The sequence below is a fragment of the Pleurodeles waltl genome, chromosome 1_1 (assembly GCF_031143425.1).
Source record: "Pleurodeles waltl isolate 20211129_DDA chromosome 1_1, aPleWal1.hap1.20221129, whole genome shotgun sequence".
Classification (NCBI taxonomy): domain Eukaryota; kingdom Metazoa; phylum Chordata; class Amphibia; order Caudata; family Salamandridae; genus Pleurodeles; species Pleurodeles waltl.
Window position 1 is genome coordinate 303,162,355 of NC_090436.1, and position 15,439 is coordinate 303,177,793.

The window sequence follows — 15,439 nt, forward strand, 5'->3', positions numbered from 1 at the left end:
GCTGTTGTGTGATTGACTCCTGTGTGTTGGACACATAGCAAGGTATGATGTGCTGGCACATGATCTGATATGTAACTTGACTGGAGTTTGACTTTTTTCCATATTTAAGTTGGACAATCAGTGGTGTAGAGTCATATTGTGGGATTGTAGTGCAGCCCTGTAGGCATGGCCATGTGAATAGGGTGACATTGTTACATTTCTTGTAAAGAAAAATGTGGAGAGGGCCATTTTCATGATTTAGTTAGCAAGTCATACCCTGAATCATACAGAATAGGGATGCCAAAGTATTACCCACAGACTTGAGCCTCCCAGTTCACTAATGAACATGTTAGACTGTATGTTTGACTTCCTAGCAGCATCTAGCTCCACATGTTGTGCTACGTGTATGTGGCACTTGAGTACAATGTAATAGGTGTGCATGCAGCTCATGCCTGACAGGTAATGGTGGTATCAAATGATGTTGACAATTGTTTGCATTTACAAACATAAATGTGGATGGGATTGTCCAATGTTTGTGTCTATCCTAGTTGGACACCCTCCTTTCCTGTGGTGGACTGACTAAACCCATGTACATTTGCCCAAAGCTTCCTGGGTGTCCTTGATGTTTGAAAGTATGTGTTGCTTGTCCATCCCCCCTTGAGGCACAGGTTTAGGGTTATGAAATATGTGTACCTAGGTGTGAGGCTCCAAGTGTAGTACACTGCCATGAAAATCTGTAATTCATTTGTTCCAACCTAGGATACCCACTCTTGATTAGGAACTGCATACCATCCTGGCAATTCCATTTACAAATCACAGATCTTGTGGCCCTTGATTGTCATCCAGAAGATAGTCATTAGTTGGCCTGTCACATGTGGAGGACTTGCAGCATTTGTTATGTGACTAATGGCAGAACAATGATACTTAGAGCAATTAAGTATGTACACATCTTTTTGAGCACTTCTGTGCTGTGAGATAGGACATGTGTAGGCTGCATTGGCATGTACTTCCTCAGGGAGAATCTGTGATCTGTACGGTGATATGGCCTGTTTCAGCTACAATAGATGTATTTCCTGATTATCATCAGTAGCTGTATCACACAATGATGTAACCAAAGTTTGGCTTTATCTTTTTTTTTTTTTAACAGCAGCCAATATGGATGCCAACCAGATACGTGAATTTCAGAGGAGGGCAATGCGTTACCGCCACATCCTGGATGTAGAGTCTGGGTTCCGCCACAATGCACAGAGTTATCACCATGAGAGAGCCTCAGGGGTGTGGAGGGCATTTGCCCAAGGGGGCACATCTGTGTCCACAACAGCCGCCACCACCAGCACCACCACTACGACCCAGGTGGCAGTAAGGATGACAGCCACCACTGCAGGTCCATCAGCATACTCAGCTCCTGGACCTCTGACAGCAGCCCCTGCACCTCCCCCTCCAAACATGGCACCAGCAACTGGACAACCTTCCACAACTGGCACACAGACAACCCCTGCTGCAGTCACTGACAATGTGGAATTTTGTGCAATGCAATGTGACATGCAACGGATGTTGCGCAGACTGGACAGGCTGCAGCAGGAGCGGTCCCAGTTAAACAAGAGAGTGCGTGGGATTAAGAAGACCCTGCGGAGGGCGACCTTGTGACTTTGATACCCTCAGCCATGATTCCCTCCCCTCCCTCCTCTTTCCTGGTTCTTATATTTAGTGGGTTTAGGGGGCTTAGTGTTAGGTTAGAATAGGCTGTTAGTTTAGTTAGTATTAGTGGGTTGGGGTTGGAGGGTATGATATTTTTACATGTGTTTTTTTGTGGGTGGATGGGCGGGTGGGGTTATGATGTTGGGGTTTATGTGTATTAAAAAATAAAAATACAAATAAAAATCCCAAAAAATATATATATTGTTTAGTATAAGATAGTATGTGTTTAGGTTAGTATATGTTGTCCTCCATGTGTCCCGTCATATAAGGGGGGTGGGGGGCTGATGTTTAGAGTGTTTAGTTAAATGTGATAAGTAAGTTTAGCCTAGGGTAGTTAGGGCCAGTTGTGGGTAATGTGTAGTTAGGATAGGTTAGGTTAGGTTAGATAAGGTCTTTCCCCTAGTTTTAGCATCCTATTTTTACAGTTAAATAAATATGTAGGTACTCCTTTACAGTATGTGTCATATGCTTGGGGATCAGGGCCTTGGCATGGGTGAACAGTGTCAATTTAGTATTTGCATTTGTGTTCCATACTGCATCCAAATCCCAACTGAGCTGTCACATTGGCAGCTACACCAAAGCTAGTTCGCTAGGAATCTGCCATCCATTGCACCCAACATTTAAGGTTACTATGGTTCCCAATGTGTATTTACGTTTGGATGTGTGTTTTCAATCTATCATACTTTGAGACCAGATTTGGTATTGAGGACACTGTGGTATGTCTGCCTGCAGCCTGATGTTCATGTGAACCCTGATAAGGTGAGTGATGGTATAATCTTATGTAGTGTAGTATACATAACTCACACCTAATGTTTCTTACATTGTACTGCCAGGTTACTTATTTGTACGTACACTCGTACACATACATTCCTGCTGTGTGGTGTATGTGATGACAAATTTGAGTTGAATGTCACATACCTAAAGATTGCCTTGAAGAAAAATTTGAAGGCAATGATTTTCTGCTTAGACATCCCTTGAAGAAGACTTAATCTGTCCAACACAGCATTATACTGTAATGTTTCTATTTACTTCAGATTTAACCCTCATGAAGGGCAGATGATGGTACAATCCAGCCCATAGTGCATAGTTATCAGCCCACAATCTTTAAGAGCAGTTGTATTGACATTCTATGGGCATTGACATGAGGCAAACATCACTAATCTCCCTTACGGTTGATGTGTCACATTACACAGAGACAAAGTGGTTGTGTAAGTGCTGTAGTGCTATAATTACATAGTCCAGGATTGTGAGTCCATTAGTGTGACGCCTTCTATTGTGATACTACACAAGTGCAAAAGGACATGTCATTGGACGTACTGGGGTGAAGTGTCATACAGTGCAGAAGGAATTGAATTGCCAATTAGGTAGTGTGAGACACTCACAGAGCATAGTGTCAATGTAAACAGTGGGCTGGAGAACAGTGCTTGTGAGCAGCTGTTGCAAGACAGGCATGTACAAAGCACAGGACCTTGGTTATAAGTGCCCATGTGGCAGGGACTAGTGCTACCAGGTACTCTTATGGGTGAAGGTGACCTGTTCCTCATCTTCATCTTCTGATGTGTGTGTCGTCTCTTCTGCCCTTGGTGGTGGTGGGTTTGAAGGGGCAACACACACTTCAGTGTTTGAAGACGTGGAGTCAGAAATCACGGTAGCTGCCAAGTGTGGGGCTATTAAGGGCAGTACTGCAGCAAGGAGGAGCTGCTAGTTCTTAAGGATAGCAGCTACATCACTGTGGTAGGCAGCCAGGTCGGCCCTGAGGGGGTCAATATTGGATTCGTGCATGCGTTGAAAGGTTTGTTGTTGGAGGTGTTGTATCAACTCCCTTACTGCTGTGCTGATTTCCTTCACACTTTGTTGAAGTTCTTGCAAGATTGATGTTCGCCCTTGCATGGCTGCTGCCTGTTCTGCAGTTGACATCATGCACAAACTCATCCCCTCTAGGTTGGCTGCCATATTTTGCATCCCCACCTGCACCTCCTTGACCAGCTCCCGCTGTACTCCAACTACAGTTCTCTCAAAGCTGGTGCCAGTGTCGCCAGAGCCCTCAGTTGGGTTGGAGCTGGCAGGTCGTACAACTGGGGTGGTGGGTGGTTCCTCTGTCATGGCTGCTGTATCTGTGCTCCTCCTTGCGACTGAAGGTGGGGTCTGGAGGGTTCCAAGGACATCTTGGAGGGTCTGCTGGCTGATGTTTGTCAGCTCGTCATCCATGTCATTAGGGAAGTCCAGGACAGGCATATCCCCAGGAGAGCCATCTTCCTCTGCAATGAGATATTGTACAATTAATTGTGTTGTGGCATTTGTAACATGACGTGCCTGACTTCCTATTAGTTGCACATTGTGATCTTGGTTCTTGTTCATTGTTCCTGTCTTGAAGATTCGCATTCTCCGAGGCCTATGCTCCACCTGCACGTCACATGTAGTGTGGGCAGTTTGGGGAATTGTTTGCATCACATCCTCTAGGTGTAGGTTCTGCCCAAATTGTATGTTGCCACCTTATTGTACAACTCAACCCTCCGTCTACTTCCATTCTCATGTTGTGGCCTTGCACTGGCTGTGGGGGTTCTGGTGGCACTTTCACCACACTAACAATCTGCAACTGCCCTAGTCTCTGATATGTCACATGCAGCTATATGTTGCTGAGACCTAGCATATACTATGTATAGCATTGGCATGGCACATTATAGGTTTCAGCATTGGTAGTGTGTAATGTTGATGTTGGGGAATGTGTGCTACATTGGATTGCACTGATGGTCCTAGCAGTGTTCCATTTCCTCTTCTGACTGTGCGGGTGTGTTTCACTAGCCAGAAACCTATGTCCTCCCCCTCAATGCTATTGTCTGAGCAGTATGACAGTTGGAATGTTGCAGGGTGTCATTGCAGCTATTGTGAACCAGGCACAGGGTGGACCCTGAAATGTGCAGCATGGGTATGACATTACTGCTGTGTACCTCATAATGTTTATGACAATGGCTGATGTTTGAAGCGACTATGGACTTTCACATTTGACAGGATTAACACATTTTTATTGATTACAGGGGATTGCTAACGCTGTCATCCTGAACCCTCTAATTTGGGTGTGTTTGTCCATGGGCACGTAGCTGCCATTAGCTACTTGACCTGCACACACAGCAGAGGTGGTAGTGGCAACTGTTGTCAATGTTAAATTCCACTTGTGGATATGGCCTGAGCCTGTTAATTGAGCCCTAGTTCATGTAGGGAGAATACCAGCTGTCGTGTGACAGCAGGCCAGTTTTATGTTGTACCCTACCCTCCTGGACTGGCTTTACCTTTCCAACATCCTTGGCATGGCAGCATATCCCAATGCAAAGGTTGTTGGTGTAGTGTTGTACTGTGCCCAAGGTTTCCTCTGAACAGCCCATGCCCCGTGCCCCTTTACCCATGCCACTGCCTGAATATCATGACTTACATGCATTGTGTAGTAGGTATGTTCCCCCCTGCTTACAGTTCACATTTAGGCATTTTAGTTCCCCAAGCCACTTACCCTGCTTCTGTGTTGTCTCCTGGTAGTCTGCGCTGTCCTGTCCTTGAATCCCTGTGACGATCTCCTCAGGGATGACAGCTGCCACCATCTCCTCCATGTGGTCCAGGGCCTCCTGCTGTGCTGGACTCCCACCTCCAGTCTGCAGTGTTGCCTTTATGTTCCTGGCCATCTTGTCCTTGGTCCTGCACTTGCAGTCATGCCAGCGTTTCTTGCACTCGATGACTGTTTTCCGTACTTCTGCCACACTGTTTATCTTGTCAACAATTTGTTGCCAAATTGCCTCTCTCCTACTAATTGGCAATTTAGAGGTGACAAAAAGTTGGTGCTGGTGTTCCGTCACCTCTTTCACCAGTATTTCCTGCTCCTCTGCACTTAACCAACACTTCCTTTTCTTCTTCTCCCTCTCCTGGGTCTTGTGTGGGTCCTCCTGGCTGGTTCCTAGTCTTCCTGGGGTCTCTCAAAGCTTCTGGGATCCATTGTGGCTCTCCTTTGCACATTTTGCTGTGTTTGCGCCGCTTTTTGACGCAATTGTGGCAATCGACGTTGTAAACTGGGTCAAAATCATTTTCACCGCGGTAGCGTAATCTTTCTTTACGACGTGACGCATTGGTTTGAGTAAAACAAAAAAATTACTCACACTAGTGGTTTGCGCCGCCGAGCGTCAAAGTATAAATTTGACGCCCGAGCGGCGCAAAGAAATGGCGTTAAAAGTTTTGATGCAAAACTGTTGGCGCAGTTTTGCGTCAAAAAGTATAAATATGGGCCTAAAACTTTGTAGAATTTTTCATGACCTTTGTTGTTATCAATTTATGGTAACTTTTAAGTGTGTTGATGAATGGATGGAAGAATGAACGTGTATGAGGTTTGTGTGTTTGAGAATGAGAGAAGGTAATGTTTTATATAGAACAAAATCTGTATTTTCATTGAAATATATGTTGAGAATATATAGGATGGACTGCCTGATGAGAATATATCAAAACATTTTTTATGAGAAATAAGTTAAAATGCAAAAATATATATTTTTAATGGGAAATAAACAGTAAGAAATAAAAAGTAAGAATGAAGATTACGTCCCTACGATCCACAGATTGATACATATATTTTGATGCATTGTGAGAATTTAAAATGAAAAGTTTGACGGGGTTTGTCATTTCTATGAGACCTACCAAATACAGAAAATTCTGAAATCTAGACAACCATGGAAATCCAGGGTGATGTGGTCTGTGTGTACATATACCCCCTTTCGTATCCTTATGCAGAATACCCTGCAAATGTCAACCCTTAACTAAAATTACTGATTTCCCTCAGTGATTTCCAGAACCTTTGGGTATAAACAAATATCCTTTGGCCTAGCATTTTCACCGTTCTCCCAATAAAAACAGTACCTGGCTTGTATTGGTGTGCTTATCGCCTGAGGCACAAAAGGCCACAAAACGCAATATGGAAACATCAAGATTTTTCTTTAGCAATTCGCTCAGTCTGGTAATGTGGACAGCTGCAGTATTTGAGCCAAGGCTGGACCCGCAACAAGAGGAACCTACCAACCTGAAAACTAGAAGCACAGAGAAGTTGCTTGTGATGTGGATTGCATACCACTATGTTTTTTTTACCCAAAATGCCCAGAATCATCAAACCTAGACTAAAATCACATATTTTCCTCACATTTCTGGGAGGAAATGTTGCGGAATATGCGTTGACCCACAAAATTCCTACTGCCTAGCATTTCTACACTTCTGCCAATAAAAAGGGGACCCAACCTTTGTGGATGGTCGTATCGCTTGCAACAGGAAAGACCTCAAAACACAAGAAGGAAGCTTCATGATTTTTCACTTTGGTTGAGCATTCCACTATGTTTTGTTACCCAGACTGCCCTGCAAATGTTAGACTTTGGCTCTTATTATTCTCACATTTCAGAGGGCAGGTTGCACAATATGTAAGTATCATGTGCTTTTAGTCAACGAACACGCGGGCAGCATTTCAATAAGGAAAAGTGTGGGAACACAGGGTGGTAAGACTTTGGCCACTGGCAGGAAATACCTGATTTATATGAGAAACCCGCTTTTTTTTTTTTTTACCTTTGCAGGGCATTTTGGATAAGTAAACATAATGGGAGTCACACAGCCTACATCACCCAGGAATTGCATGGGTCTCCAGGTTTGAAAAATGCACAGGGTAGGTGAGGTCTGCCGTTTCACGTTTAAACAGTGTAGCTATTTTCCATGGAAAGTGAGGGAAAATTGGAATTTCTTTGGTTGGAATTTTAACCCATGGGCTGGCAGAGAGATTGTAATACCCTTCATTCTGCCTTCAGCGAGGGTGAAAATACAATCTGGTGCCCGGGGTGTGGTCAGATGCCAAGATGGCTCAGCATCCCATGCCATTCCTATTCTCCCTTTTTTACCTGCTAGACTGGTGGGATTTCAGCCCCTTGTGGTGGGCATATTTGAGTGTTTACCACTTATCTGCCTGCCTAGGGATCGGGAGGGGGAATAGAGTGGTGGGGGCAGGAGTGCCATAAAGCCCACCAGACCATCTGAGAAAACAAGTGGGAAACAGATTAGGATGTGTGCCATGCCCGTTATGGAACAGCGATGCACCCCTCAACTCTGGGCATCAGACAGACTTTTCTACCACCCGGGGGAGGCAAAATGTGGGGTTAACTCCCTCACTGCAGAACCCATATGTCAATATTACAATCAAAAGAATACAAACTTCTGCTCACTAGCTATGGGGATAGCTGTAGTATTTGTGCTCCAGGCCCCATGGAGTCAGAAAATCTATTGGGGTTTTGAGAGTAGGGGTATAGGTAAATCCCAGTAAGGGTGGACCCTCCACCCGTTTTTTATTAAACCTATTCCTGGTATTTAGTGGGCTCTCTGACCCCTTGGGCAGCAAAATGTGCTCCCACATAAAAAACATGATCTGTAGCCTGATCTCTAGTGGCCTTTCTACCCTAGTAGGGACCGGCTAAAGGTAAACACCGCAAACTAATCTACTCCCATGTTTGGGCAGAAAGACTACTGGGGCCTTTAGTGTAGGGTTAAGCCCTGTTGCCTAAACAAACAGGCTATCCCACACTCCATTTTCTTTTTTTTTTTATTTAAAAACCCTGGAGTCTAGTAAGCTATATGCAATGCCAAGCAGAAGGATTGGGGTAAGCATCCAAGTCTATGAATGGGAAATGTTACAGCCCAATGCTAGTACTTGCCAACGCTCACTCCATTTTTTTTTTAAATGTCTGCCTTTTAGGGCTTCCAATCAACTCACAAGGGGGGTACAATGGCCAATCCTAGAGCGGTCGCTTTCCCCCTACAAGCCACCCTAATGGCTAGTGGGTGGATCCTTACTTGTGGACAGCCCACCTGTGGTGACCCCAAGCAGGGTTTCACTAGGGAGAGATACAATTAGAGAGTAAACATTCTTCCCTTTCCTACCGTACCTCTCGTCTGGAGATCAGTGCTCGGGGGCTGAGATATCAATCTCAGTGAAAGCAGCCATAGACAAAAGGTTCCAGCTACTTTCACTCTCTGTGACGTCAGCGTGCATGGTGAACTTCTTGTCAGAGACTGGCTGCAAGGAATGCTCTTCCCTTGCAGCTGGAGATGTTTTACTTTAGAGAACATTAATGCCTTGTCCTCCACACTGCTAGGGTTAACCATTCCAGAGGCCTGTTCATATTTTAAGAGTTATGTCAAATTGGGACAATCAGAGACCCTATTTTCGTCTCTTGCTACCACCAATTCTACTTCAAATCATCAATATAGTGAATACATTCTATAAAATAATGAAGAAATCATGATGGCTACCCTACCTTGCTCAAAGGAGTGTGGATGAAAGGCAACATCCATTTTTCCAAACAAAAATTTAGCATGCAAGTAACTTTTAAAATATTTCAAAAAGTACACCTTGAAACAAGGGAGTGAACATCTGATTATCCAGGTTTGAAACTCAGCAACTAGCGCATACTTCCAATGTTACCACCCATCAAATGAGTGCTTTGTTCCCACTAATAGATAACTTCAGTATGTTTAAGGACAACAACAATCTTTACCTTATGATGCCTCCAATGTTTGGATAGAATTCTGCCATAAGCACACCGCTGCCCACGACAGCTATGTTTAGAAAGAACACATGGAAAAAGCTGTGGAGTAAAAAAATAATACAATTAATTGTCAGTTATTACTTATGTTATTTTCATGAATACTTTCTTCTGACAAAACAAGCATGTTGTTGTACTTATTAACAAATCCTTTTATAATGTGCACATAAGGCAACATCATCCTAAATCTAATTGACTGTAACTGTGTGTCTAATGTCACATATGGAACAATCACATGCAGCCCTAAACTCTGATCATTCAAAGAAATGTAACGGTGACATCATCAAACATGGGTCGCATGTAAAGCTACAGATTCAAACTTGCAAATTTATGCAATAGACAACCTTTCACATGTAAATACATGAACAAACTGAATAATGTACTGAACGAAAAATTAAATTGAAAATGTAATGCCCCCCGTGACCTAAAGCTCTACTATGCACAGTGAGATTAGAGACAAGGTTAAGACCGAGTGTGTTTAAGTGTTGAGGAACAGGAAGGTTTCCCAATCAGTTTTAGCCTCTTGGTAACATGGTATGCCTCAAACAGTATTCTAATTATCCAGAGGAATCCAGGTAAGCTAAAAAGAAATGAAATTGGAACCGGACTAGTTATAATGGAAATAATCACCTAGAAGATTGCTATTTGGTTTAAAATAATGACAATATTTAATCCTTTATAGCCAGTCTGCCTGTAATGTGAGACCAGCTGCAAGTCAATTTGGAGGAAATGTACTGGTCACAAAATGTACATATAGAGGAAATACAACTTTAATGTGAGACAAAACCGATTATCTTCAATCTAAGAGAGCAACATATTTGCTTAATCTTCCTATAATCTTTTCCAGTCCCTTAACGTTTAACTCTCAGTTCTCCTCGAAACCTCAATAAAATAGATACATTACACATTAATAATTAATTTGGCAAAAATAACCTAGATCTCCGTTGGTTTAGTGGTAGGTTAACCATAATTCCTTGGATGGCCCCTTTTAATGACAAGTTATTATAACATTTCCTTAGTTCTTAGAGGCATGGTGGAAATAAGACATTTTGTTAACTTAAGAACGAAAATGATGTTAAGGATGAAAGCATCAGTGCTATTCCCCAGCCTATATTGCCCGATTTCAACTGAGATATCAACACTCATTGATACAAATTTTGTTAATGAAATTGCCTGAAACGGATTATAAATTAATGGACTGGCGATAGCCAGTAGGTACTTATAGTTAAGACCATTTTTTCCCAGTCCTCCCACGGTCCCCAGCATTGTGACTGGGTGCCCTAGGGGGCACCCAGGTCACATGTCTGGGCCCTGGGGGATGGGGTCTCCGGGGCTGAGATCAGCCCTGGGGACGGGGCCACATGGAATGCAGACCTGTGGCCAACTACCGCTGTGCATGGCCAGAGGCTGTATGCAGCGTAGGGTTGGGTGGTTAAGGGTGTAGGCAGTGAAATGAATGATGACAAAAATTTCTGCAGTGAAATTACTGATGACAAAACTGCATGTTGTGGGAGTGACTTTCAGCTGCTTGAGATAACTACAACTGGTGAATTTCTGTAGATTTTAGAACTTAAAACATTATGTTGTTACCGAACATTTCACTTAACTATAAATTTACTTTACCTTTAGTTTTTTCAGGGAATTTCAAGGTGTTTTAACATAAACCAGTATTCAATTACCATATGTGAATCCAGCCCGCTGCTACGCATGGCCTTGGCCATGCGCTGTGGGGGTTGGCTGCAGGGCCTGGCCTGTGGCCAACACTCCTGCATGCAGCCACCCTCTGTAAAGGCAGCAAACCCCACAGTGCACATTGCTTTCGGTTGTGTACTCGGGGTGGATACAGCACCTAGTCTGCAGCCACACCCCCCCCAAAATTGAGCCAATCCCATGTTGTGCACGGCCATAGGCTGTATGTGGCTGGACACAAGGACAGGCCTGTGGCCAAGCTCCCCAAAGGAAGCCAACCCTACACTGCACCTGGCCTTTAGCCACAAGTGGGGTGGGGCTGACAATAGGGCCTGGCCCTGGAGACCCCCATCACCCAGGGCCTTTATTTATGTATTTATTTTAAAAGGGGAGGGGACCCCATCCCCAAGGGTCATCTTTTTTTTATTAAAAGGGAGGAGGGCAGGGTGTCCCTCCCCCTTCTTGAGCATTATTAGGCCTTGGAGACCCCACCCCCCAAGGCCACTATTAAAAATTAAGGGGAGGGGGGCCTTGTGGCCCCTTTCTCCGAGCCGTTATCGGCCCAGGGAACCCAATCCCCCAGCACCCACATTTCTCAAATTTGGGTGTCCTGGTGCTCACTCAGGGCACTCAAGCATGTATTTGTTATGGGGTATGGGGGTAGACCTAAGGACCGTGGCCCCAGCTGGCTCTCGGCATGCAGAAGTAGCCAGCATTGCTCTCGCCTGGAGGGAGCAGCCACTAATGCTTCTCCCTTTGGGGAGGAGCAATAATTTCAGGGTGGGTGGGGGGGGGGGGGGGGGGGGGGGGGCGGTTTCTCCTCAGGGCATAGCCAGTGAGCTGGCCTCAGGGAATGGTTTCCCCGAGACCATTCATGGCTCATTCCTGATTCCTGGGTATGGGGTCCCTGTGGCTTTTAAAGGCTTAGGGAGGGTGAGCCACGCAGCACCCTCCTCTTAAAAAATACGCCAGCGTATGGTGAGGGAACTCTTCTCTGACTTCCATTATCCTTATAATGTACGCAGAGGGTACTTTATTATTATATATATATTTATGGAAAATGTTACTTACCCAGTGTACATCTGTTCGTGGCATGTTCCGCTGCAGATTCACATGCTATGCATATTCTGCCATCTAGTGTTGGGCTTGGAGTGTTCCAAGTTGTTTTTTTCGAAGAAGTATTTTCGAGTCACAGGATTGAGTGACTCCTCCTCTTCGGCTCCACTGCGCATGGGCATCGACTCCATGTTAGATTGTTTTCCCGCAGAGGGCAAGGTAGGAGTGATAGAGTATAAAGAAAACAGATGTCCATGCAATGGAATATATATATATATATATATATATATATATATATATATATATACGTACAAATTTAAATGTAACTTAAAACGGCTACAGGCTCCTGGGGAGGAGGGAAGGCGCATGTGAATCTGCAGCGGAACATGCCACGAACAGATGTACACTGAGTAAGTGACATTTTCTGTTTGATGGCAGGTGTAGCTGCAGATACACATGCTATGCATAGACTACAAAGCAGTTCTCCTCCCATAAGCGGTGGTTAGCCTGTAGGAGTTGAAGTTGTTTGAAATAGTGTTCTTAGTACAGCCTGCCCTACTGTGGCTTGTTGTGTTGCTAACACATCTACACAGTAATGCTTGGTAAATGTATGGGGTGTTGACCAAATGGCTGCTTTACAGATTTATGTAATTGGTATATTTCCTAGAAATGCCACTGTTGCTCCTTTCTTGCTGGTGGAATGTGCTTTTGGTGTTACTAATAGCTGTGTTTTAGCCTTTAGGTAACAGGTTTGGATGCACTTTACTATCCATATGGCTATGCCTTGTTTTGAGATAGGATTACCAGTATGGGGTTTTTGGAATGCGACAAACAGCTGTTTAGTCTTTCTGAATGATTTTATTCTGTCAATGTAATACATTAAAGCTCTTTTAATATCTAATTTAAGGAGCGCTCTTTCTGCTACTGAGTCTGGCTGTGGGAAGAAGACTGGAAGTTCCACTGTTTGATTTAAATGAAACAGTGAGATGACTTTAGGTAGGAATTTTGGGTTTGTACGAAGTACAAACTTATGTTTGTGTACTTGTATAAAGGGTTATTCAATAGTGAATGCTTGTATTTCACTAACTCTTCGTAATGAAGTGATTGCAACGAGGAATGCTGCCTTCCATGTTAGAAATTGAATTTGACACGAATGCATGGGTTCAAACGGTGGACCCATGAGTCGTGTGAGTAGAATATTGAGATTCCATGAAGGTACTGGTGGTGTTCTTGGAGGTATGATACGTTTTAGACCTTCCATTAAGGCTTTGATGACAGGCACTCTAAATAGAGACTTGTTTTGTATATTTTGTAAATAAGCTGAAATAGCTGTGAGATGTATTTCAATGGATGAAAAAGCTAATTTTGCTTTTTGTAGATGAAGTAAATAACTCACAATGTCCTGTATGGATGAGGCAAGGGGTGTTATGTGTTTGGATTGGCAGTAAAAGACAAACCTTTTCCATTTGTCTGCATAATACTGCCTGGTAGTGGGTTTTCTTGCTTGTTTGATTACTTCCATACATTCTGGTGGAAGATGTAGATATCCAAACTCTAAGACTTCAGGAGCCAGATTGCTAGATTGAGTATTGCTGGATTGGGGTGCCTGATCAGTTGTTTGTTTTGTGTCAACAGATCCGGCCTGTTTGGTAGTTTGATGTGTGGTACTAGTGACGTGACAGGTCTAACTATGTTGTGTACCATGGTTGACGTGCCCATGTTGGTGCTATAAGTATGAGTTTGAGTTTGTTTTGACGCAGTTTGTTGACCAGAAATGGAATGAGCGGGAGAGAGGGAAAAGCGTAAGCAAATATCCCTGACCAGTTGATCCATAGAGCATTGCCCTTGGATCGAGGGTGTGGGTACCTGGACGCGAAGTTTTGGCATTTTGCGTTTTGGGTGGTGGCGAATAGATCTATGTCTGGTGTTCCCCACTGGTGAAAGTATTTGTGAAGCACTTGGGGGTGAATTTCCCACTCATGTGTTTGCTGATGATCCCGGCTGAGGCCGTCTGAAATTGATTGTGAATCCCTGGAACATACTGAGCTACAGGATGAATGTTGTTGTGAATTACCCAATTACAATTTTTTTGTGCTGGAAGGCAAAGTTGTGATGAGTGGGTTCCTCCTTGTTTGTTCAAGTAGTACATTGTCGTCATATTGTCTGTTTTGATGAGAATGTGTCTGTGAACAAGAAGAGGTTGAAAAGATTTTAGTGCTAGGAATACTGCTAGCAGTTCTAAGTGATTTATGTGAAGTTGTTTTTGTTTGGTATCCCATTGTCCCTAAATGTTGTGATTGTTGAGATGTGCTCCCCATCCAATCATTAATGCATCTGTTGTAAGAATAGCATGAGGCACAGGGTCTCGAAATGGCCACCCTTTGTTTAAATTTGTGGAATTCCACCACTGAAGCGAGATATGTGTTTGGCAGCCTATCAACACTAGATCTTGAAGTTGACCATGTGCCTGTGACCATTGTTTTGCAAGGTACTGTTGTAAGGGCCGCATGTTTAATCTTGCGTTTGGGACAATGTAGATGCATGATGCCATCATGCCTAACAGTTTCATGACAAATTTGACTGTGTACTGTTGGTTTGGCTGGATTTTTGGCAATATGTTGTGGAACGATTGTACCCTTTGTGGACTTGGGCTAGCAAGTGCTCTTTGGGTGTTTAATGTGGCTCCTAAATGCTGTTGAATTTGCGCTGGTTGGAGGTGCGATTTTTGGTAGTTTATTGAGAACCCTAGTGTGTGTAGGGTGTTTATTTCATTACGTGTATGATATTGGCACTGTGTTTGACTGTTGGCTTTTATTAGCCAGTCGTCGAGATATGGAAAGACATGGATATGTTGTCTTCTTATGTATGCTGCGACTACGGGAAGGCATTTTGTGAATATTCTGGGAGCTGCTGTTATCCCGAAAGGTAACACTTTGAACTGGTAATGTTTTCCTTGTGTTACAAATCTGAGATATTTTCTGTGCGCTGAATGGATGGGTATGTGAAAATATGCATCTTTTAAATCCAGTGTTGCCATAAAATCTTGTTGTTGTAACAGTGGGACTACATCCTGTAGTGTTACCATGTGAAAGTGTTCTGATAGAATGTAAAGATTGAGAGTTCTGAGATCTAGTATTGGTCTCAATGTTTTGTCTTTTTTGGGAATGAGGAAATACATGGAGTGTAAGGAAATGCCTCGTTGGCATGGTTACCCCCTAACTTTTTGCCTTTGCTGATGCTAAGTTATGACTTGAAAGTGTGCTGGGACCCTGCTAACCAGACCACAGCACCAGTGTTCTTTCCCTAAACTGTACCTTTATCTCCACAATTGGCACTACCCTGGCACTCAGTTAATTCCCTTGTAACTGGTACCCCTGGTACCAAGGGCGCTGATGCCAGGGAAGGTCTCTAAGGGC

At 43.7% G+C, this 15,439-nt stretch overlaps 1 protein-coding gene across 1 annotated transcript in view; it reads right to left on the minus strand.

The window, feature by feature from the left end:
* The window catches only part of SLC38A9 (solute carrier family 38 member 9), a 405,919-nt gene that overhangs the window by 28,691 nt on the left and 361,789 nt on the right, over positions 1 to 15,439 (minus strand). The window contains 1 exon segment of the mRNA XM_069222157.1: positions 9,231 to 9,320. Within this exon segment, the coding sequence (XP_069078258.1) occupies positions 9,231 to 9,320 (90 nt within the window).